Raw genomic sequence first — 26,541 nt, forward strand, 5'->3', positions numbered from 1 at the left:
TTAAAAAAATATAAAATAATTAAAAATAATATTTTATTAAAATAGAGAAAAAATATGAAATGTGATGGAAGAAATAGATAAAAAAGTTATTCTTAAAATAAAAAATAAATTTTTTAATAATATTTTAAAATAAAATACAAGTAAGCTGGCAAAGATGCTGGTACATCATATTATTAGATAGAAGAAAAAGGGTTATATGTTTAGGGAATGAACATTAGGAAAGCGTGTTTTGGGAAGTAAAAAATTGAAGAGGTGGTATAATTTAAAATAAATTAAAAAGTTAAAAAATTACTTTTCACTCGCCTTTGCCAAAAAAAAAAAAAAAAAAAAAAAAAAAAAAAAAAAAAAAAAAAAAAACCTGCTGGGAATGAATTTTTGAATTTTCACCCCTTAAAATAGCTCAAGATTGATAATGGGTGCTGTTGTTGGGGATGCTTTTAGCCCTAGAAGAGAGAGAACACTCACATACATCATCGATATTCATTGATTCGTTCACCTAATCCTGAGGAAACTCTAATGTGCTGCTCGTCAACAATTCTTCGATTACGGAGCCGACTTTCAGAATCTCAACCTCATTGCCAGGTAACAACAACATTATTCTTGTGATAAATCTCTACATGTTTGAAATTAATCATTTGGTTTTCCCAATTTTAGGGTTTACTGTCAAAAGCTTCGAGATTAATTTTACAATTGATTTTTGAGATCCCTCATAAATGGAAAAGAAGAATATCAAATTTCCTTTTAGAAGATGATATAAGAATACTTGTGTGTATTGCTATAGCTGTTTCTACTATTAAGCTCATTACAATCTTCAATCTTTATATTAAATACAATTTGTTAAAATTCATTTACTAAAACTGAGATTTAGATTCACAATCCGAAACAAAACAAAAACAAATAAAAAACAGAGATTTAGATTTATAGTGACCATACTGGAGGCTTAGGACAAATATATTAGTTATCACTCATAAACCACACCATGTACTAGCGATTTAGATTTGTGTCTAGTTTAACAAATTTGCAGTATGTCATCAGATGAAATTTATGATGTTATTTGTAACATGTTGATTTCTTTTCCTCTCCCCTTTCTTTTACAGCTTCCCTCATAAACCACTGCCTCTTTCCCCGCCAACAACCACCTCCCTCCCTATTTACCAAATCTCAAATCACCATCAAAACCAGAATCACCACCACAAACTCACCACCACCAACATCAAATTTGAACCATTTTGGTAATTTACACGTAATTTATTCAATGGAAAATAGCATCCCAGCAACATTGCCTCTTCATATCAATATAAAAGAATCCAACAATTTTTGGTTCTACAAGGTTTATATTCAAGAAAAATAAAAAAAAACAAAGCAAAATAAAATAAATAAGATGACAGTAAAGAGAGAAGCCACATCATGTGTGTGTGGTTTTGCTACTACCATACACCCACGGCACACAAAAGCCCCAAGGCTACATCTCTCTTTTTATTAATTTTCACTCAATATTTATTTTTACGATAAAAACCTCTATATAAAATGTATATTTAATAGATACTAGAGAGGATTGGATTTTATCTTAAGAAGCACCACGGGCATGTGGCATGACACGGCCATGCAGGCACGTAATTTTTTAAAAAAATGTGGGACATGACACTTTGGGGACACGTTCAAAACATATATTTTTATATTTTTATTATATATATACATATATATTTAAATATTTGATATGTATTTTATGTCAAATATTTAATTTTACTAAATTTATCAGCCTTAGGTATGCTATTTTACTAAAAAAAATTAAAAATTGTAATTTTTTTTTAATAAAAAATAGTACTCAGCGTGTCCTTAGAGTGTCCCTAGCGTGTCCTCACCGTGCCCCAACGTGTTTGTAGCGTGTCCAAAGTGTCCCAGCGTATCCAACTCTTTCCAGCATGTCCGACACGTGTTCGGAGCGTGTTCGGCATATGTCCGACACGTGTATGACACCTGTATGCAACCTCCAGAGACATGTCCATGCTGCATAGGTTTTATCTAATATCTAACATATCCTAACTAAACAAAATAGTTTTGCACTATCAGTGCACAAGTTTGAAGCTTGAGTTTTGCCAAGTGCACAAAATTAGTGCACGGAAAAATATGCAGAATAGAAAGCGATCAATTCTGTGCATTTCATGGGCAGCAATTTTGTGCACATAGGTGAGGCTCTACGGAATTTTTCGGGTGGATAACAATTGAGAAACAATGTGCATGGTTGGCCTAGATTGTGGATTGACATACAAACATGCAATTGCTTATTTTACACTGCACATTACTACCTCTTCAACTTCAGGGAAGGGAGGCGAAAGGTGTTGATCCAACACATCCTTTAACTGTATGTTCCCAATAGTTGGGGTCAACAGGGAGGTCATGAAGTCTCTCGGAGTGGGGAGAGGATTATATTTTGGAAGAATAGGGCGGTGTGGGGATGTGGTGTTGGAGGTACTTTCCCATTGCTTTTCGGGATTGCGGCGGATCAGGAGGTGACTGTTGCGGATTGTTTAGGGAATGAAGAGGTGGTGGTTTGGGATATTTGTGAGTGATAGAGATTAGAGGTGATTGGTCGTTGACCTCTAGGAAGATGGTAGGCACTTCAATGACTTGAGATCACCGGAGGCGGAAGAGGAGAAGACCAAGGCAAGCTTAGAGAGGAAAGAGGTGGCAGTGAGAGACCCTGAACACTTAATGTATGTTATGTGATTCTTATCGCTCTTGCTGTGTGTTTATGGCTGCACTTATGATGCCGTTAGATAGACTCTAGGAGTATTGGAGCCCAAGCAACCTCAAGACAGGTGGCAAGTTCTCCTCAACTCGATAGGAGGGTGATATCAGCCCTATTAGCTGTGTCTTATGATTCAAGTTCTCGGGAAGGTTGCATCATAGGAACTGCAAAGGTAGGTATGATATCTTGAGAGGTGTATCATATGTGCATTAGATGTAAGTGTAAGGTCAACGTCTCTTTTTCTAAGCCAGGTCAAAGGGGGAGCTATCACTGCAGGGATATAGCTACACGACCTTGACGATCCCGAGGTCTTAGCGTCCAATCCACAATCCTCCAATGATCCCAAGCGGGAGTGCCTAGGTCCTGCTCTTGACCTAGGCAGCCAAGAGGGTGAATGCATGGGTGAGCCAAGGGCTCATCTCAGTAGCTAAGTAAACATAGGTGAACCGAACATAGGTGGGCCAAGAGTCCGGCTATGTTGCTATGGAGTTTGGGTGAGTGGGTAGAGAATATATTTCTTGAGTTATGAAGGGCTATGAAGGGCCATGACGAGTTCTAAGTGAGCCGGCTCCATGTGGCCTTATTTCATACTTGGTGGTGTGCATGCCCCCGCTTCGGCTAGGCATACAGTCTCGACTCATCATGGTGCCTCAGGGGTTTGCCACGTGGATGTATAGTGGTGCTGACCTGATGCCCGTAGGGCTCGCCACGTGCCAAGTATAGTATAGATACCCACAATATTCAATTGCAGTGGCCAGTTCAGGATTGGGAAGTTGCTCAATTGGAGGAGATGTTGGGGTTCTTATATGGGTTGGGCCCAGTGGGTAGGGGGGAGGATGTGGTTGTGTGGGAGGTGTCTGGTACTAAAGGACAATTTTTTGCTTCGTCCTTTAATCGGAGTTTGGTGGGGGCAGTGACAGGGTATTTCCTTGGAGGAGCATTTGGGTGCTGGGTATTCCGTCTAAGGTAGTGTTCTTTTTGTGGACGGTTACCTTGGGATAGAACATGACTATTGACAACTTGGTTTGTCGAGGACATGTCCTAGTGAATCGATATTGTATGTGTTGTGCAGATGCAGAGTCGGTGGATCATTTGTTTCTTCATTGTGATGTAGCATCACGGCTCTAGGGGCTGGTTTGGTCTTTGTTTGGGTGTAGCCAAGGGGGGTGTTGGAGTTGTTGTGGAGTTGGTGGGGTGCTCGGGTTGGGCGTCGACATCGGCGAATTTGGTTGGTGGTGTCGTTTTGTTTGATGTGGTTGGTTTGGTTGGAGAGGAATCGACGCACGTTTTAAGAGATTATCCATTCGGTGTCATGGCTTGAGAATCGGTTGTTGCTTACTTTGTGTAGTTGGTTGGAGAAAATAGTGGATCCGGATTTATTTGTTTTCATAGATTGTTTGGATAAGGTTCTTGGTCAGGAGTTTTAGCTTCCCTATATTTGGAATTTTTGTATTCTTTGCATCATCTTTATACTTTTTCAATAAATTTTATTTATTTATCAAAAAGTCTCTCGGATGCTTTCCTTTGATCACTGCCAGTGCCAACGCCCCAAACCTATAAATGTCACACTTTTGAGTTAGCTTCATTCATTGTGCAAGAAAGCTTTGCAAAAAAAAAAAAAAAAAAAAAAAAAAAGGCATGATCATGCACTTGTTTTGTTACACTTCAGATTCTATATCAATTTAGGAGATCTTAAAACTATGTTTACCTTGTGCAACATATCTGTATGTGCTTGCAAATGCCCTCCAGTTAGAGGAATCTAGCTTCAAAAGCTTGAAAGTGCCAAAGTCTGAAACACGAGCCTCGTACTCCTCATCAATCAAGACATTGTTGCTAGAAATGTCTCGGCGAACAATGGCCAGTGTGCAATCATGGTGCATGTATGACAAAGCGCTTGCTACACCCTTAATAATATTCACCCTCTTAGGCCAATCCAATTCTTTAGCTTCATCATCTTTGTTGAAAATTGCAGCCAAACTACCTCTTTCGAGGTACTTATAAACTAGAAAAGAGTGTCGAACATGCGAACAAAACCCAAAAAGCTTCACTATGTTTCGATGCTTAATTTCTATCAATGCTCTTACCTCATTCAAGAAATCTTTCCAATCAGCCCTCTCGGATAACAGATGAAGTTTCTTCACAGCTAGCCGACGGTAACTTCGCTTTATAGACAGTTCCATATCCTCCTTTTCCAATGCAATATTTAGCATTGAAATTCTTGGTATTGCTCTTCCATTGAATATTGATATCGATAACAAATCTTCACTCAAGGGTTGGGTGTCACCCTCTTTAACTTGTGACTTTCTCTTTCTTGGATAGAAGACGGCGAGAAGTCCGATGAATGCACCTAGAAGTAAGAGCGCTCCACCAAGAGGGAGCACAATTATAAGAACAAGTGCCCTTTTGTCTAGAGTGTGTATCCAATGCAGAAGGAATTTTGCAAGGCTACAAGCCTGTGACATTTCCACACAGATCTTTGTTCCCTTGCAGTGCTGCTATTAATGCATTCATGAAAGTGTTGCTCATGAGAATAGAACCTTGCAACTTATTGTATGATATACCAACATACACCCAGCCACGCATTTCTTCAAAACTCTTTGGAATATTGTAGGAGTGGTTCAACTTCTCCAAGCTCTGGAAATTTGTGATTTCCGATGGTATTTCCTCTACAAGAATGTTACTACTTAGATCCATCTCGGTCAGTTGAAATAACTTACCAATCTGTAATGGAATTTTTTGGTTGAACATGTTGTTGCTTAGATTCAAGTAAAACAAAGTAGTTCTCCAAAATACCTAGTATTGGCCCACTAAATTTGTTTGTGGATAGATCAAGTTTTGACAACTTACTTAGTGATTTGAGTTCTTGAGGTATCCAACCCGAAAGCTGATTTTAAGCCAAAATTAGCCACTCCAAAGATGTCAACTTTCCAAATTCCTTTGGGATCTACCCAACGAAATGATTTGAAAATAAATCAAGTTGTTGTAGCCATGTTAACTTTTCAAACCCTAGTGGAATGCCAACAGTGATGTTATTTCTTGCTATTGTTATGAGTGTCAAATTTGGGAATATTCCCCAATTTTCTGAGAATTCACCATAAAAATTATTGTTACTGAGATCTAGGTAGACCAGGTTTGGATTAGTGCCAAAATCTTCAAATATATTTCCAATAAGTTGGTTTCCCTCAAAGCGAGCTGTGACTAAGCTTGAGCAGTTTCTCAGACTTTTAGGGATTGTGCTTGTGAGCTGATTGTGGTGCATTGTGAAGTAATGAAGTTTACCACCTTGGCAAAGCTCTAGGAGATTGCCAGAAAATTGATTTTCATCCATTACCAGCTCAACCAATCTTTTCAAATTGCCAAATTCCTATGGAATGCGGTTGGATAGTCGGTTGGAATGGAGGTTTAGAATTTCTAAATTGGTCAAATCACTTAAGGAAACTGGAATGGGACCACTAAATTGATTTGAACTCAATTCCAGATAAATGAGGGACTTCAAGTTCCGCAATTCTTTAGGAATTGGACCAAAGAGTTGATTATTCTAGAGGTATAGTCGAGCTAGGGAGCTCAAATCACCTAAAGATGTTGGGATTGAGCCAGTAAGATTGTTGGTTTGAAAGGTTAGGCTCTGGAGCGATTTCAACTGTCCTATCTCTTGGGGCATGGAACCAGATAGGGAATTGTTGAACAAGTGCAACACAGTTAGGTTATTCAAGTTTCCCAATGTGGAAGGAATAAGACCTGTGAGATTGTTGCCATTCGTGTAGAGCTCAACAAGATTGACTAGGTCTCCCATTTCGGGAGGAATGGAACCAGAAAGATTATTTCTATAGAGATATAGACGAGTCAAGTTTCTCAAATTGGCTAAAGAAGTAGGAATGGGACCTGAAAGACTGTTGGTGTACAAAACAAGCTCAATTAGAGACTTTAACTGGCCTATCTTTTGAGGAATTGAGCCGTTCAACTGATTATCGAACAAGTGGAGAGTTTCAAGATTTGTTAGCAGGCAGATTTCTGGGGGGATGTTTCCTGAGAATTGGTTGGACAAATCAAGATAGATGAGTTTGGAGAACACCAAAGAATTTATTGATGCTAAGCTCAATATATGTAAGATTGGGAAACAATGAAAATGAAAAGTTGTTGGACGTACCATTTACACTTGAACTTGTGAGGTTCAATCTAATGACGCTTCCATCAAGGTTGAAAGAAACTCCAAACCAATTGCAGGGACTGACATTAGCTTCTTCAGCAGAAGCAGAAGCAACATCAATGGTTGAAGAAAAGAGTGCAACAAACAGGACTAAGGAAAAAAGGCTGAATAGTTTCTCTAAAGGTCCCATTGCCTTTCTTTTTTCTTTTTTTTTTTCCTTTAACTAATGGGTGTTAAAGGCTCTAATTTTCTACTGGTTCCCATATTATTCATGCTATATAGACTTTGAACTTGGAAGTCTTTGTAATTAGGTCCCATATATGTAATTTTTTTTAAGGTAAAATGATGGTCGACTTGAGTCCGTTCCACACGCTGAGGTTAAGTTCTTTGTGTCTTAATTAGTGAAGAAAAACTAATCCCCTTATCTTGGATCTTTAGCTTTGGGGAAGTTTTTGGAAAGAACCTAGCTACATGAATGTTGAACAGACCAAATATTATACTGAAAAATAGAAGAAAAAGAGTTTGTGTGGAAATCTAGAAATAACTACTTTAGACACTTCTTTTTTTTTTTTGGTTGCTTTTGTTGAAGTTTTAAAGAAATTTCATTTTGCTTCAATAGTCAATTTAACTAATGTCCTTTTAATTATATTAATTTTACACTTAAACTATTCAATTTTAGATCAATTTGACCTCTACCTTTAGCTGCCGTCTAAATCAGATGGAATTTGCTAACGTGGCATCGAAACTTTATCTAAAATTTTATTTCCCCTCCTAAACTATCTCCTAATATCAATTAGACCCCTGAATATATTAGAAAAATTAAATAGAGATATGAATCTCCTTAATTTGGCTAACGAAATAGCTTAAGATAGAGTCGAGTGGAGAAGAAGGATTCATACAGTCGACCCTATTCGATGGGACTTAAGGCTTGGCTTGGTTTGGTTTGGTTTGGTTTGATTATTTAATTAATACTTTGTTATCTCAAAAAATAAGGAAAATAAATCGGGTAAACTACCAATAGGTCTAATAGTTAGACTTAATTCTTATTAAGTCCTATTGAAAGTTTGTCTTAGTAAAATCATCGCTAAAAATAATTTTTTTGGCTATTTTTTGCATGTGCTGCTAAAACTTGACAATTAGTGACGTTTGTTTTTATCTTGATTTTTATAAATTGTCGCTAAAACTTACAATTTATAGACACTCTTTCATATAATTAAAAACATTTATGCTAGAAGGGTAATGATTTACAAACAAAAAATTCATAGATAATTTCGATACATAATTTTGATGATGTGGCTTAGGATAAACCATTTACTTTAAAACAAAACACCAGCAAAAATGGCATTTATTTATCAAAATAGCTTTGTCACATTATTCTTGTGATGTTTCATAAATGAATATGATTAGCATTTTCCATGATAAAAATTGACATTTGAACCCCAAGCAATTTTTTTTTTAATAAGTGTGATCAAGTAATTTGCTAACTCTCCGTTCAAAAAAAAAAAAAGTAACTTGCTAATTTTTCCCCCACTTTCATTTTTTCTTTGCAGGCAAGGGCTTGTTACTGAGACTCATTGTCAAAACTAATTTCTTTTTCATAGTTTGTCCAATCTTTGTAAGGATAAAATACATTTATAGTCCTTAAAATATGCATTTCTTGTCATTTTGGTCCTTCAAGTTTCAATTTTGTCAATTCCGTCCTTAAAATTTTAAATTTGAGTCAATTTGGTCCAATTATAAACGGACCATCTAAATAGTTAACAGAATAGTAATAAAATGCACACATGATTCTTAAAGTATGTGTTTTGTGTACTTTGGTTTGTCAATTTGGTCTTGAAACATTGATGAAGAAAATGAAATATAACCTTACAATATTGAAGGACGAAATTGACAAAATTGATACTTTAGGGACTAAAATGACACAACATATACTTTAGTGACCCAAGTTGAAATTTATAATTATTTCATTAACAATTCAAACAACCGTTTGGAATTGGACCAATCTAATTCAAATTGACAACTTTTGAGAACCAAAATGATAAAATTAAAATTAACGGACTAAAATGGCAATGAATTTGTACTTTAAAGATTAAAACTGTCTTTTATCAAGTTTTTAAATTATATACTTTTGACTTCCATGTTTCATTGATAGTTAATCCTACTATGATAAAGGAGTTGAGCAGATGGATCACAAAGTTGGGGTGTTGAGGAGTCAACTTTATAGAGCCAAGAGGAAAGCACAGATGCACTCATCAAGAACACTATGCAAAGGTGTGGAATTGCTGTGAAGAACTTAGAAGAACAAATCCAGGGCCAAAAAATGCAACCAATTATCAATTATACTACTTTCAAGCAACAACCAAAGTTCAAGGGTAAAATTAATGCAGGTTAATTGTACTTTTCACTCATGTAATTTGACCCAAATTTCATTTTAATGCCTATAGTTTCAATTTGAATAATTTGATCTCTACACTTAAAACTCTAGTTTCAATTTGGTTTTTTCGTTTAAATTTTTGTTAATTTTGTCTACGTATACACCTTAGAAAATTGACAAGTATCCTACAACTGTTAATTTTAACTTTCAATTTAGATGGAAGGACCAAATTGAAACTAGACTTAAAGTGACAAGTGTCCAAAAATTGTTAATTTTAACTTTCAATTAAACGGAAAGACCTAATTGAAATTAGACTTCAGTGAAGGACCCAATTGTTCAAATTGAAACTATAGGGAATAAAGTGAAATTTTAGATCAAACTATAGGGTGAAAAGTGTAATTAATCCAATTAATGCAATTGAAAGCAGATGGACTAAATTGACACAAAAGGATAAACTATAAGGACCACTGTTGTAATTTACCCTAAGTTTTTTGGCTAAAAAGTCAATAAACTAAAAAAATTGCTAAAAGGTCATCAAAAAGTCAAACACACTAGGTATTCACTTTATAAAAATAAATAAAAAGTTACGAAAAAAAGTCAGAACTATAATATTTATTTTTTTGGTACAAATGGGTTGTAGAAGTTTAACTAATTGTGATAGCTCAATTGCCCACTTTTGTATACTGCTATTCATGACAGCAAGGGCGGTCAATCTTAGTATTTTTGTTTTGGGTCAAAGATAACGTTAGTATGTTAGTACCTTTAGATTACAACTAAAGGATTTGTCGCTGCTCCATCAGTTTTAAACCCTGGCCTCTCACTCACCACACCTTAATATTAGTATTTTTGTTAGTATGTTAGTACCTTTAGATTACAACTAAAGGATTTGTTGCTGCTCCATCAGTTTTAAACCCTGGTCTCTCACTCACCGCACCTTAAGGTGTGGCTACTAGACCATTGAGTCACACCCCAATGTCCAGGGAGTCCATCCTAGTCAATGACAAAGATTGATTATATTTTCTCTCCAATTATGAGAGTTGTATGTAGTTTATTTCTTTTTAAGTTTTGGCTGTTTCTTATAGTGATTGTTGGGCTTGATGGCTGATGGGTTTCTAGCTATGTCTTGACCAGTTTGATATAATTTTTCTTATATTTGTAATTAATATCCTACCTACCGCTTGTGAGCGCGCGCACACACAAAAAGAAAGAATTATATTTAACCCCATAAGTGATCACTTGGTCACCATGAAAAATGTGATCAGTTAGTAAACAGGCTATAATATATTCCATTCTTGTTGATTAGTTTTAACTTAAATACCATGCAGCTCTTTACTATTAGACGAATTTAATCGATCATTAAAACATAAACAGAGCTGGGTTATGATATTAAAAGTTTAATAGCCGTCCCATTATTTTTTACGTAGTTATTCTACTCTATACAAACCCCATCTTCTTGTGTATCCCATATTTGAGTATTTGACCTTGATACATGTTTTGTTTGGTGCAATTTATGGGTGCTTATAATGCTTGTTTTTTTTTTTTTTTTAAATTCTATTTTAAGGGTTTGTACTAAATGTTCAGTGAAATTTTTGTTTACATTTTAAGGCACTGGAGCTATAAGTCTAAATTTGAAACTTTTAGGGTAATTATTCCAAATTTTTTTCTTTTTGTCTATAAGAAGAATAATAATTTGAATAATTATAGTACTCATTTATTTGTCTATATGTTTGAAGAAATATTGAGAAAGTATATTCTTGATTAATTCCATTGAGTGCATTTACAACTGTATATATACATATCAGAAGCCATGCTTAACAACCTAACTAACTAACTCTAACTAAGTCTGTTATGGTTTATGATCCTATGTAGCATAGTATACCACAGTCTAGGCTATGACTCTATTCTTGTGATTATCTGGAGTGCCTATCCAACATAGCTTGAAACCAAACGGGAGAGGTAAGAGCCAAGGAGTAAGAAGATGGCTCAACATCTGAGGGGATGGGATGGTGTGCAGTATAACAAACAGGTTTAGACTTGGGCCGAGTCTGCATAGGTTGTGTATTGGAAAGGGGGGGGGGGGGGGGGGGGTGATAGAACCAATAGGAATAGAAGAAGATGATATAGACTGAGGTGTAGGAAGAAGAGCTGGCGGGGCAGCAGGCCTAGGAGCAGACTGAGGGGCGGCAGGTCGAGCTGCAGACTGAGTAACAGCAGCAGGGCTGGGTGCTTGTTTAGGAGCAGCAGGCCTAGCCGCAGATGGAGGAGCTGCAGGCCTAGCACCAGACCGGGAAGCAACAAGGGAAGGATGCCAGAAAAAGGTTTGTAAGACAGATAAAGAAGGAGGGGAAGTAGGCTGAGTGGAAGAGGCAGCAAAGGGAAAATGATGTTCCTGAAATCTTACCTGTTTGAGGATTGAGACATCTGATGATAGCCAAGAAAAATGCAAGGAGTGGATTTGGGAGCTAATTTATGAGGAGAGTATGGTTTTAACCAAGGAAAACACAAGCACCCAAAGACTTTAAGATGGGTATAGTCAGGTTTGATTTTAAAAAGAAGTTCAAAAGGAGAGCAGTGAGAGAGAGAGAAGCACTGGGAAGTCGGTTAGTGAGGTATATGGCAGTTGCTATAGCATTAAACCAGTAGGTAAGAGGTAAAGAAGAGTGATGAATAAGAGAGATAGCTGTCTTAGTAATGTGCAAATGCTTCCTTTCTGCAACTCCATTTTGAGGAGGAGTATGAGGACAAGAGTGTTGATGAAGGATGCCGTGGAGATTCATAAAATTAAGCATGGAATGTTGACAAATTCACCTCCACCATCAGTTGGGAAAATTTGAAGGGGAAAGCCAAATTGTTTTTCAACAAAGGCTTTAAAAATCATAAACTTGGAAAACACCTCACTTTTATTAAAAAGAGGATAAATCCATGTGAATCTACTAAAATCATCAACAAACAACACATAAAATTTGTAACCAGTAGATGATCCATGAAATGGACCCCAAACATCACTGTGAATGAAGGACAATGGATTATTAACAGTGGAGTTTGAAAGTTTAAATGGAAGCCTATGACATTTGGAAACTGAGCAATCAATACAACTCAAGGGATCTCTATGTAAACTAATAGACAAATGAGACTTTAGTGTTTGAAGCTTGGAAAAAGATGGATGCCCTAGTCTTTTATGCCAAAGTTCAGCAGATGGTGATGAACCAGTAGAAAATGCAGCAGCAGTGGATGGAGTCAAGGGCAAAGCATGAGGTGAAGAAGTAAAATGATACAAACCATTGGCATAGCTTTAGAAGCTTTGTCCTGAATGGCAAATGAAGAGTGGTTAAAAATAATAGAACAATTGTTGTCTTTGGCTAATTGTTGTACAGAAAGAAGATTAGATGAAATAGTAGGAACATGAAGAACTTTATTAAGTTTGAAAGAATGACGTGGAGTAGGCAAAATACCTTTCCCAGTGTGGTGAATGGGGAGAGATTCACCATTGCCAATAGTACCTTGGTCAGGACCAGAGTAAGGTTGATAGGAGTTCAGATGATGAAGATCATTGGTGACATGATCAGAGGCAGCGGAATCCAGAAACCAAGGAGTAGAGTTCTGAGATGCATTATCATCAGTCATAGAGGCAACATAAACTTTGGAATGAGAATGAGGAGGAGGCTGAGAGGATGACTGAGGCTGAAATTCAAAATCCAGTCGATGCCAACAGTTGAAGGCAGAGTGGTTAGGTTTACCACAGATTTGGCAAACAGAATCAAAATGAGATCTGCCTGTCCTGCCATGATTCGGAGATCTGCCTCTGAAATGTGAAGATCTGCCAGAACCAGATTGGTATGAACCTCGATAAGTACCTCTTGATTCATGTCGAGAAGAACCTGATTATTGTGATAAGAATTGAAACCTTTGGATGATGGAGATTCCTTCATTGCTGCATATGCAACAGTAAGAGCAGAGGATCGCTTGATTTTTCCTTCAATATGAATTTCTTCCGAACAAAGTAAAGACGAAAGATCATCCATGGATATTTTCTTGGATCTTGCTTGAATTGCAGTTTTGAAGGAATCATATTCCGCAGGTAATCCATTCAAAGTGATAAGAACACTGTCTTCATCTTCAATGAACGAGGAAGCAATGCTAAGTTGATCAACAAGAGATTTAATGTTGCTCAGATATACCTCCATTGAGTTAGAATTCTTTGAGATGGAGGTTAACTTGTTCTTAAATTGATGGATATGTGATCTTGATAAAGTTGTAAATCGTTTGTCCAATGCAAGCCAAATTTCTGAACTCGTCCGAAGATGAAGAACAGTGGTGAAGATAGCAGAGGAGAGAGTGGCCGTGATGCAACTTATCAAAGGTGCATCAATCAGTCTCCATTGAAGTGCTTTGGGATTGTTCACCTCCAAACCAGAGGAATTTCGGATACAATCTGCTGGACATGAATAATATCCATCAACGAATTTCAGCAAACCGGTGGCATGAAGAATGTTCTTCATTTGACTGCTCCAGATGATGAAGTTTGTATTATCCAGTTTTACAGTCACAAGAGAACTCAGATTAGAAATCAGCTTGTTGAGATTCGAAGGGATTGCAGAAGAAGATGATGGAATTGCCATCGGAGATGCCATTGAAGATATGCTTGTCTGAGCTTCACAACTCTAATACCATGAAGAAATATTGAGAAAGTAAATTCTTGATTACTTCCATTGAGTGCATTTACAACTGTATATATACATATCAGAAGCCATGCGTAACAACCTAACTAACGAACTCTAAGTCTGTTATGGTTTATGATCCTATGTAGCATAGTATACCATAGTCTAGGCTATGACTCTATTCTTGTGATTATCTGGAGTGCCTTCTCTATCAATGTTCACCTATCTATGTCTGTTTGTGGTTGCCACTAGTCGTCGGTGACTTTTCCAACACTGGCAATTTTTTGGCGACTTTTCGGCGCCATCGGTAGTGGTGGCGATGGGGGACAATTGATATTAGTGTATGAGAATAGAGAAGGAAGGTAGAGATAAAAAATAAAAAAATAAAAAAAATTAAAGCAATAATTTACATTTCTCACCAATATATTTAGTGAACCATATCTTTAAAATCAAAACAAAGCATTTGTCTTTTGTTTTTTACTTACTACTAGACATATAATGATAAAATTCAAATATTTAAAATAAAATTAATTATAATAATATAATAAATATCACATTAATACATAAAAAATAATTTATGGCCGTTATTAATTTATGCATTTGGATCCTCCATTTGCAGAATGTGTGCCTAGAAGCTGCCACGCTACAAGAGAAGCTCACCAATTTATTATGATCATGACGTCTTTTTGACACTTTGAATGAAATTGCCCAAACCACGTTCACAATCTCAACCTTGTAGCCAGGTATAATATTCTTGTGATAAATCTCTACATGTTTGAAATTATCAATTGGCTACCCCTACTTTAAAAAGACTTGAGATTATTAAATTTACAGTTTTTGTAGATGGGTAATTTATACTTGTAAAATAATCACTATGCTTGGTTCCATTTTTCTAAAAACAGTTTTCAGAAAATTCTACTTTCTTATTTTCTGTGTTTTTTTGTTTTTACTGAATTTTTTTAATATTTTAAGAATTTTTTTTTTACTTTTTAGACATGCCTAACATAATTATATCTAAAAAGTAAAAAATTTGTGAAATTTTTTTTTTAAAAATTCACTAAATACTAAAAATACAAAAAAAATACGAAAATTATGTACATTTTTTGTATTTTTGTGTATTTATTAATTTTTTAAAATATTTTTTCACAATTTTTTTACTTTTTAGATACATCTAAGTAAGGTGCATCTAAAAAAGTAAAAAAAATGTTTAAAATGTTAAAAATATTCACTAAAAACAAAAAAATACGAAAACCAATTAACTTAGTTTTTAAAAAACTTAATCCAAAAAACTCAAACCAAACACACTGGTATTTAGATTTTTGAGATTCCTTATAAATGGAAAAGAAGAATATTAAATTTCCTTTTAACAAATGATATAAGAATACTTGTGTATTGCTGTAGCTGCTTCTAATAATCTTATTACAATCTTCAATTTTTATATTAACAGTATTGCTATTCAAAATTAAACTTAATTTTTAAGTCTAGTGATGTGGCAATTAATTAGGATATTAAAGGCAACACTCTCTTTCATATCTTTTTCTAATCATCAACTAATTGTATCACTTACACATCATTGGGTCTAAAAAATGGGTTTAGAAAGTGAGTTTGTATATCATTTTTTTAAATACAATTTGTTAAAATTCATTTACTAAAATTGATATTTAGATTCACCATCCAAAACAAAACAAAAACAAATAAAAACAAAGATTTAGATTTATAATGACAAATTTGCAATACATCATTCAATGAAATTTATGATGTTATTTGTAATAGAAAAGGCGAATCAAGTTTTTCATGAACCCTTCCTAACATGTTAATCTCTTCCTTCTCCCCTCTCTTTTACAGCTTCCATCATAAACCACCACCTCCTTCCCCGCCAACCACCACCACCACCACCACCACCACCACGAATTCTCAAATCACCATCAAACCCAGAATCACCGCCACAAACTCATCACTGCCACCAACATCAAATTTGAACCATTTTGGTAATTCATATGTAATTATTCAATGGAAAATAGCATCCCATCAACATTGCTCTTTCAAATCAATAGAAAAGAAGCCAACAATTTTTGGTGCTACAAGGTAAGCATATATTCGAGAAAAATAAAAATAGAAGCAACACAAAATGAAATTAATAAAATGACAATGAAGAGAGAAGCCACACCATATGCGTGTGGTTCGGCTACTACCTTACACATGGCACACAAAAGCCCCAAGGGTACATTTGTCCTTTTATTGATTTTCAATCTTCAATATTTATTCTTACAATAAAAATCCCTATATGAAAAGTATATTTCAGTAGGTAATAGAGACAATTGGGTTTTACCTAATATCTAACATATCCTTACTAAACAAAATAGCTTTGCACTGTCTTTAAGGCTCGAGTTTAGCACAAAATTAGTGCACAAAAAAATATGCAGAATAGAAAGGGATCAATTCTGTGCATTTTCATGGGCAACAATTATGTGCACATAGGTGAGGCTCTACATTCGGGTGGATAACAATTGAGAAACAATGTGCATGGTTGGCCTAGATTGTGGATTGTCATGCAAACATGCAATTGCCAATTTTACACTATACATCACTACTTCCTCAACTTCAGGGGAGGGAGGTGAAAGGCGTTGGTCTAACACATCCTTTAACTCTATTTTCTCGATAGCTGAGGTCGACAGAGAGGTGATGAAGTCTCCCAGATGCTTTCCTTTGATCACCTCCAATGCCAACACACCAAAGCTATAAACGTCACACTTTTCAGTTACCTTCATTGTGTAAGCAAGCTCTGCACACAAACACACACCAAAAAAAAAAAACCCAACCACACACACATGATCAAGCACTTGTTTTCTTACATTTTAGATTCTACATCAATTTACAAAAGCATAAAATTGTGTTTACCTGGTGCAACATATCCGTATGTGCCTGCAAGTGCACTCCAGTTAGAGGAATCTAGCTTCAAAAGCTTGGCGGTGCCAAAGTCTAAAATACGAGGCTCGTACTCCTCATCAATCACAACATTGCTGCTAGAAATGTCTCGGTGAACAATTGGCGGTGTGCAATCATGGTGCATGTATGACAAAGCGCTTGCAATACCCTTAATAATTTTGACCCGTATATGCCAATCCAACTTTTTAGCTTCTTCATCTCTGCTGAAAATTGCAGCCAAGCTATCCCTTTCAAGGAACTCATAAACTAGAAAAGAGTGCCGAGCATACGAACAGAACCCGAAAAGCTTCACTATGTTTCGATGCCTAATTTCTGTCAATGCCCTTACCTCATTTAAGAAACCTTTCCTATCAGCCTTCTCAGAAAATGGATGAAGTTTCTTCACAGCTACTATATTAGCTGATGGTAGCTTCGCCTTGTAGACAGTTCCATATCCTCCCTTTCCAATGCAATATGTGGCATCGAAATCCTTGGTAGCTTTCACAATGTCATTGTACATTGCTCTTCCATCAAATATTGATATCGATAACAGATCTTCATTCGGGGGTTGGGTGTCACCCTCTTCAACTTGTGACCTTCTCTTTCTTGGATCGAAGATAATGAGAAGTCCGGTGAATGCACCTAGAAGTAAAAGTGCTCCGCCAAGAGGGAGCATGATTATAAGAACAAGTGTCCTCTTTGCTAGAGTGTGTTTGGGCAATGCAGAAGGAATTTTGCAAGGCTGCAGGCCTTTGACATTTCCACACAGACCTTTGTTCCCTTGCAGTGCTTCTATTGATGCATTCATGAAGGCGCTGCTCATGGGAATAGAACCTTGCAACTGATTGTATGATATATCAATAAATGCCAAGCCACGCATATTTTCAAAACCCTTTGGAATGAGACCATAGAGATTATTGTGGGAGAGGTTTAAATTCTCCAAACTCTGCAAATTTGTGATTTCCAATGGTATTTCCCCTGTGAGATTATTACTACTTAGATCCATCTCAGTTAGTTGAAATAACTTACCAATCTGTATTGGAATTTTCTGGCTGAACATGTTGTTGCTCAAATTCAAGTAAAACAGCTTAAGATAGTTGCCCAGAATACCCGGTATTGATCCATTGAATCTATTTGTGGACAAATCAAGATATGAAAGCCCAGTTAGTGATTCTAGTTCTTGAGGTATACCACCCGAAAGCTGGTTATCAAATAAAAGCAACTTCTCCAGAGAAGTCAACTTCCCGAATTCCTTCGGAATCTCCCCAACTAAACAATTTGAAGACAGATCAAGTCGATGTAGTTGTATTGAATTTCCAAGCCCCGGTGGAATGCTACCGGTGATATTGTTCCTCGCCAAGTTTAGGAGTGTCAAATTTGGAAACGTTCCCCAAATTTCTGATAATTCACCAGAAAAATTGTTGGAACTCAAATCCATGTAGACTAGGTTTGGATAAGCACCCAAATCTTCGGATATATTTCCAATGAATTGGTTTTCATCAAAGCGAGCTCTGGCTAAGCTTGAACAGTTTTTCAAACTTTGGGGAATTGTACCTGTGAGCTGGTTGTGGTTCACAGTGAAGTTTACAAGTTTACCACCTTGGCAAAGCTCTGGGAGATTGCCAGAAAATTGGTTGTCATCCATTTCTAGTACAAGCAAGTTTGTCAAATTGCCAAATTCAAGTGGAATGGGACCGGAAAGTTGGTTGGAACGAAGGAAAAGAATTTCTAACGTAGACAAATTGCCTAATGAAGCAGGAATAGGACCACTGAGTTGATTTTCGCTCAATTCCAAATCGGTGAGGAACTTCAAATTTCCTAGTTCTTTAGGAATTGAACCAGAGAGTTGATTATTCCAAAGATGTAGGAGTGTTAGGGAGCTCAAATCACCAAAAGATGTTGGAATTGAGCCAGTAAGATTGTTGATTTCAAAGCTTAGGTCCTGGAGTGATTTCAACTTTCCTATCTCTTGTGGAATGGAACCGGATAGGTGATTGTTGTACAAGTGCAGCACAGTTAGCTTATTCAATTTTCCAAGAGTGGAAGGGATGGGACCAGTGAAATTGTTGGTATCCATGTAAAGCTCGACAAGATTGACAAGGTTTCCCATTTCGGGAGGAATGGGACCAGAAAGATCATTCTCATAGAGATATAGACGAGCCAAGTTTCTCAAATTTCCTAAAGAAGCAGGAATGGATCCAGAAAGACTATTGGTGTACAAAGCAAGCTCAGTAAGAGACTTTAATTGGCCTATCTCTTGAGGAATTGAGCCATTCAATTGATTTTCGACTAGGTGGAGAGTGTCAAGATTTGTTAACAGGCCGATTGCTGGTGGGATGTTTCCCGAGAACTGGTTGACGGACAAATCAAGATAGATGAGTTTTGAGAGGGAGCCAATTAGAGGTGGGATGACACCAAAGAGGTTATTCATGCTGAGATCGATATATGCAAGATTGGGAAATGATGAAAACGTAAAGTTGTCGAGCGTACCATTTAGACTTGAATTTGTGAGGTTCAACCTATTGACGCTTCCATCGAAGTTGCAAGTAACTCCAAACCAGCTGCATGGGCTGGCACTTGTTGAGATGGTATCATGAGGTGGAAGGACCCATGAAGTTAGCAGGGAATGGTTTGTGCTTTGCAGGGTGGCTTTCCATGTGATGAGAGCATTAGCTTCTTTAACAGAAGCAGAAGTAACATTAATGGTTGAAGAAAAGAGTGTCACAAACAGGACTAAGGAAACAAGGCAGAGTTGTCTCTCTAACAGTCCCATTGTTTTTCCCTTTGATGAACTAATGGGTAATCAAGGCTCTAATTTATGTACACATTTTTCCACTGGTCTATTGTTGTAGTAGACTTTGAAAATGGAAGTCTTTTTGTTCCAATGTGCAATAGAATAAGTTAAAAAAAGAGCATATGTAATAACAAGAAGCGTTTTGCCATTGTGGCTTCAGTACATGCATAACTTACACATGGTTCCTGGTTCAATTCTTCTCAATAGCAATTTGAATATTTTTGAAAGCAGTTTTTGTGTAGAATGTTAAGAGTTTCCATTTCTATCAGTCATAAAATTAAAAACAAAAAAACCAGATAATAACAGTTTGATTCTCTAAACAAGCAGGTTTTGGGTTATTTCTTAGCGCAAGAGCCTGTTCTAGAGTTAGGAGGTCAGTCCTTTGTTATATGTTTCTTTTTTCTTATTCGTCTTCTTTATCTGTTTTTTTTTTATTTTTTTTTATTTTTTTATTAAGCTGTTTTGGAAGTCTATTGCTCCTATTTACTGAAGACAGTTTTCCTTCTCTTCCATTCCATCACTAGCTTTGGGGAAGTGCTCTGCAAATTGTTGCTTTTAATTGCAATATTCTACTCGACTGGACTTAACTCCACTAGATTCTGACGCTTTCTGGGAATAAATGCTAATGGTTAAAGCAGCTAGTACAAGACATGAATGTTCTATTGCAAATAGGGCATTTTGTATTTTGTTATATGTGAACTTTGGTTGAAGTGTTTTTCTTCATTGTGCTAGGGATATTTGTTGGATTAAAGGTTTGTACAAGCCCGTACCCAAGTGCAGATGGATTTGCTCTAGTCTGGCTCGAATCCAACCTTTATTAATTCCCTTATCCAAGCCTGAACATTGAGTTTATTTCAAAATTTTAACTCTAGCTCAGGTTGCTTTTTATTGTGTTGCGTATTGAGTTGTCTTTAACCAATTCATTGCACTTTTTAAAAATAAAAAGGGTGAAAAAAAAATTCTCAAAAACTACAAACATGGAACATGAAAGAAAATTTGTTTGAGTTGTGCATGAATAAACTTGAACAACTCTCAACATAATTTGAGTTAAGTTAGACAATCTATCAATTTGATCCATCCTGCCCGAATTGCACACTAAATCTGGCGTATAAACTTGGGCAACGGTCTTTGTTTATCTTGTAGCTACATAGTGGAGTCTCCAGTCAAGTCAATGACTCTTAATCATATAAAACTACTAGGAGAAAGTGCTATGTGAGACTGGAAATTTTGGATTGACCAAGTCAACACATTATTTTCTGCAAAAGAATCATGTGCCTGTGGAAAGAAATCCGCACCCAGAGTTTGAAATTAAGCTAAAGTGTCCTTGGTTTTAATTTATTTTTTTAAATAAATATCATAAATTAAGATTAAGTTTGGCAAGTTGAAAAAAAATCAAAAAGGTACTCAAAAAGTTAAAAAGTTATCACTATTTACCAAAAGTCAAAAATTACGGCTGTACAACTCTCAATCTTAATTTTTCTATACATTTATACAATTTTTTAATACACATTTTTTTATAAAAAGTTAAAAAGTTAACCTAAACATTCATATTTTTTTCTTTAATTTTTTAGTCTAAAAGGACAAAAAGTACACTTATTTAGGACATTCTAAATAATCCCTAATATAGTTATAATTATCATATCGATCTAATCTTTTTTCCACATGAATGGTTAATAGATCATGGTCTAAAAAATGAATGGTACCGATTGTGGGACTTGTGGTGGGCGTCATGGGCCCAAACAACACCGGCAAACTGGTCCCTATAAATATATATGTAAGTGTTATGAATATGTGAAAAGTGTATTAAAATTATAAATATTTTGATATTTTATGTTCTTTATTGATACCTCCTGGGGCTATCATTAGCGAGGTCTTAATTTTTTTCTTTAAAAAATGTATTATAGAAAGGGTAACACTAGGGGCGGCCATGGGCTGATGGCCCACCAAGCCCAACTTGATATTTTTAGGGCTTAAAAAAATATTTAAATTTTTAGTTTAATTAATTTTTAGGTTAGATTTGAGATAAAGAGTTTTAGCTCGGTATGTTTATTTATATAATAAGACATCGTTTGGGAACAAGTTATTTTAGTAATTTTTTGACTTTTTAGCTATAATATGAGATAAAAAAAAATTTAGTATGCTTGGGGTGATATTTTAGCTTTTTACAAAAAGTAGAGAGAAAATGGAATCTTTGAATTTTTGGTATAAATTGTTGGCTTTTTAATTTTTTTAGTAATTTTTTGACTTTTAGGCTAAAACAGCCACTTGCCAAACAAGGCCTAAAAGATAAAGAAAAGTGCATATATGTATTTTTTTTCTTTCTAGAGTTTAAATTAAAACATTTCTTAAAGGATTATATTTATTTTGCAATTAAATTTTGTTAATGTTTCAAATTCATATAATTATTAAAAGGGTTTAAATAATATAATAGTCTTTCAAGATGAAATATTTATTGACTGAAGTGGGTAGATTTGAGATTTAGACATTTTTGTAAGATTGAGCTTGAGATGACTGAGTTAGACTCGACGTTAGAACATACCAAGTTTAATATAACTGTATATGGTACTGGTCTAGTCTTATGTTTGGAAAAAGCGTGGTAGCTTGAATTGGAGGAGGCTCAAATGGTCTGAATGGGTGTTAGCCGGTCGTTTGCCCAGATGACCAGCCGGACATCTGCCCAAACGATTGGGTGAAGGATTGTCTACTGCGGTTGTCACCTTTGTTGACCGCGGCTGTCAATCTTCTCGCCGAACGACCGGCCAGATGTCTATCCTAACGTTTGCTCAGATTACCGGCAAAGTAAATTTCGAGCCATTTGAGTTAACTTCATATTCGAGTTATTAAGCATTACTCCTTATGTTTATCCACCCCTAAGGAACATAACATTCATTGTTTTTAAATTTTTATTTTTTAATTTTATCTTTTTTGCTAAAATATGAGTTAAAAGAATTAAAGTATTTGAGAATAATTTTTAAATTTTTATGAAAAAAATGTCCAAAAAATAAAGAGAATGGAAGAAATTTTTGACTTTCATATTTAATTTTTTAAATAATTTTTTGATTTTTGTTTTACTAATTTGACCACTTTCCCAAAATTGACCAAAGTAATGGAGAGAACGTGTAGACTCCGCCATGGGTCTATGTTTTTTTTTTTTTTTTTTTATTGCTGAAGTCAATTGATAAGACAAGGTGCAAGTTGGCTTAATAGTTTGAATTTTGTTCCAACTTGATATTGATGGGTTGAAATAATAAGATTTAATATTTTTTTGTTGAATTTTTGAAAAAAATAATTAAAATTATCAAATAACAAATTGTATAGAGCAATGTTCTAGATTATCAAATAATAGAGGTGTTTGGGGAATTGATATTTTAGTAGGCTATTTTAGTTTTTGATTATTTTAATAGGTTAAAATAATTATGTTTAGGAAGAGGGATGTAATTTATTATTAGGGATTTTTATTGATAAGTCCAATTTAGAAGTGTTTTAACCCAAGAAGTCCATGAAGGAATTTTTTAACCCATTTAGTCCCATGTATGTATAGTTTTATTCCATAAAGTCCATTTTCTTGATTTACACTATTTTCTTGGACACTTATGCCCTTATATTTAATTTTGATACCCTTATAAATATTTTTTGAACGATTAGCAATTTAATGATGTGAACATTCATATTTTAAAATTCACATTAGTAGGAATGTAAAATTGGCCCGTGGGCGGCCCGAAACCCGGCCGCGAGCCGGGGCGGGCCCGGGCCGTTGACAATGTGAATATTCACATTGACATATTAACATTCACATTAATAGAAGTGTAAAATTGACCCTCGTCCTGTGGCGGCGCGAAACCCGCCCGCGACCCATGGCCGGCCCGGGGCGGTCCCGGTCCGGCCCGTCGACAATGTGAATATTCACATTGACATGTTAACATTCACATTGATAAGAACATAAAATTGGGTCGCGGCCCATGGGCGGCCAAAAGCCCGCCCGCGACCCGGGGCAGGCCCGGCCCGCCCCGTTGACAACGTGAATATTCACATTGACATGTTAACATTCACATTGATAGGAGTATAAAATTAGCCCGCGCCTCATGGCTGCCCAAAACCCGCCCACGGCCCGTGGGCAGGCCCGGCCTGGCCTGTTGACAATGTGAATGTTCACATTGACATGTTAACATTCACATTGATAAGAGTATAAAACTGGACAGCAGCCCAGGGCGGGCCCGACCCGGCCCGGCCCGGCCCGTTGACAATGTGAATATTCACATTGACATGTTAACATTCACATTAATAGGAGTGTAAAATTGGCCCCCATCCCGTGACGGCGCGAAACTCGCCCGCGGTCCATGAGCGGCCCGGGGCGGGCCCGGTCCGGCCCATTGACAATGTGAATATTCACATTGACATGTTAACATTCGCATTGATAAGAGTATAAAATTGGGCCGCGGCCCATGGGCGGCCAAAAGCCCGCCTGCGGCCCGGGGCGGGCCCGGCCCGGCCCGTTGTCAATGTGAATATTCACATTGACATGTTAACATTCACATTAATAGGAGTGTAAAATTGGCCCCCATCCCGTGACGGCGCGAAACTCGCCCGCGGTCCATGAGCGGCCCGGGGCGGGCCCGGTCCGGCCCATTGACAATGTGAATATTCACATTGACATGTTAACATTCGCATTGATAAGAGTATAAAATTGGGTCGCGGCCCATAGGCGGCCAAAAGCCCGCCCGCGGCCTGGGGCTGGCCCGGCCCGGCCCGTTGACAATGTGAATATTCACATTGACATGTTAACATTCACATTAATAGGAGTGTAAAATTGGCCCCCGTCCTGTGGTGGCGCGAAACCCGCCCGCGGCCCATGGGCGGCCCGGGGCGGGCCCGGTCCGGCCTGTTGACAATGTGAATATTCACATTGACATGTTAACATTCACATTGATAAGAATATAAAATTGGCCCGCGGCCCATGGACGGTCAAAAGCCCGCCCGCTGTCCGGAGCGGGCCCGACCCAGCCCGGCCTGTTGACAATGTGAATATTCACATTGACATGTTAACATTCACATTGATAAGAGTGTAAAATTGGCACACAGCCCGTGGGCGGCCCGAAGCCTGACCGCAGCCCGAGACGGGCTTGGCCCGACTCGTGACAATGTAAATATTCATATTGACATGTTAACATGCACATTGATAGGAGTGTAAAATTAGCCTGCGCCCCGTGGCTGCCCGAAACCTGCCCACGGCCGGTGGATGGCCCGGGGCGGGCCCGGCACGGCCTGTTGACAATGTGAATATTCACATTGACATGTTAACATTCACATTGATAAGTGTGTACAATTGGCCCGTGACCCATGTGCAGCCCGAAGCCTGACCTAAGGCCGGGGCGGGCCCGGCTCGTTGGCAATGTGAATATTCACATTGACATGTTAAAATTCACATTGATAGGAGTGTAAAATTGGCCCGCAACCGGTGGGCGGCTCGAAGCCTGATCGCAGCCCGAGGCGGGCTTGGCCCGACCCGTGACAATGTGAATATTCACATTGACATGTTAACATTAACATTGATAGGAGTGTAAAATTTGTCCGCCGCCCGAAGCTCGCCCGCGGCCCGGGGTAGGCCCGGACCCAAACCCGGGCTGCCCACGGGCTTCAGGCCGCCCGTGGGACGCGAGTCAATTTTACACTCTTATCAATGTGAATGTTAACATGTCAATGTGAATATTCACATTGTCAACAGGCCGGGCCGGGCCCGCCTCGGGCCGCCCACGGGCCGTGGGCGTATTTCGGGCAGCCACGGGGCACGGGCTAATGTTACACTCTTATCAATGCGAATGTTAATATGTCAATGTGAATATTCACGTTGTCAACGGGCCGGGCCCGCTCGGCCCGGGGCCGGGCTTCGGGCTGCTCACGGGTCACGGGCCAATTTTACACTCTTATCAATGTTAATGTTAATATGTCAATGTGAATATTCACATTGTCAACGAGCCGGGCCGAGCCCGCCCTGGGCAGCGAGCGGGTTTCGGGCCGCCCACGGGCCACGGGCCAATTTTACACTCCTATAAATGTGAATGTTAATATGTCAATGTGAATATTCACATTGTCAACAGGCCGGACCGGGCTCGCCCCGCGCCGTCCACGGGCTTCGTGCCGCCCATGGGACGCGAGTCAATTTTACACTCTTATCAATGTGAATGTTAACATGTCAATGTGAATATTCACATTGTCAACAGGCCGGGCCGAGCCCATCCCGGGCTGTCCACGGGCCGTGGGCTAGTTTCGAGCACCCACGGGGCGCGGGCTAATTTTATACTCTTATCAATGTGAATGTTAACATGTCAATGTGAATATTTACATTATCAACGGGTCGGGCCGGGCCCGCCCAGGGCAGCCCACGAGTCGCGGGCGGGTTTCGGGCCGGCCACAGGCCGCGGGCTAATTTTACGCTCCTATCAATGTGAATGTTAACATATCAATGTGAATATTCACATTGCTAACAGGCCGGGCCGGGCCGGGCCCGCCCCGACCCGTGTCCGGACTTCGGGCTGCCCACGGGTCATGGGCCAATTTTACACTCTTGTCAATGTTATTGTTAATGTTAATATGTCAATGTGAATATTCACATTGTGAACGGGCCGGTCCGGGCCCGCCCCGGGCGGCGGGCTGGTTTCGGGCCGCTCACGGGCCGCAGGCCAATTTTACACTCCTATCAATGTGAATGTTAACTTGTCAATGTAAATATTCATATTATCAACAGGCCGAGCCGGGCCTATTTTTTTGGCCTGTGGGCCGGCCGGCCCGACTCGAATTTTTCCGGGCACCCACGAGGATAGACATGGGCCGGGCCCCTACACATTGACGATATGAACATTTACGTTGACGGTGTGAACATTCACATTAAGGGTATTT

General features: G+C 37.9%; 1 protein-coding gene and 1 long non-coding RNA gene across 5 annotated transcripts; one reads left to right on the forward strand and one right to left on the reverse strand.

The window, feature by feature from the left end:
* Positions 1-203: 203 nt before the first annotated feature.
* LOC114272664 (uncharacterized) lies at positions 204-20,535 on the forward strand. Of its 4 annotated transcripts, none has more exons than XR_014364845.1 (5): positions 204-582; positions 9,049-9,283; positions 14,548-14,671; positions 19,975-20,020; positions 20,172-20,535. It is a non-coding gene; the product is annotated as an uncharacterized LOC114272664 (long non-coding RNA). The 4 variants fall into 4 exon arrangements; XR_014364847.1 differs by having other exon boundaries at positions 20,380-20,535; XR_014364846.1 differs by lacking the exon at positions 19,975-20,020.
* LOC114273174 (uncharacterized) lies at positions 16,129-19,941 on the reverse strand. Its single transcript, XM_028214944.2, has 2 exons — positions 16,827-19,941; positions 16,129-16,710 (listed from the first exon to the last, which is right to left on the reverse strand). The coding sequence occupies exons 1-2, from the start codon at positions 19,624-19,626 to the stop codon at positions 16,415-16,417; spliced, it is 3,096 nt and encodes a 1,031-aa protein (XP_028070745.2). The 5' UTR covers positions 19,627-19,941; the 3' UTR covers positions 16,129-16,414.
* Positions 20,536-26,541: the final 6,006 nt, after the last annotated feature.

The sequence above is a fragment of the Camellia sinensis genome, chromosome 3, assembly GCF_055761805.1.
Source record: "Camellia sinensis isolate YWXY chromosome 3, ASM5576180v1, whole genome shotgun sequence".
NCBI lineage: Eukaryota > Viridiplantae > Streptophyta > Magnoliopsida > Ericales > Theaceae > Camellia > Camellia sinensis.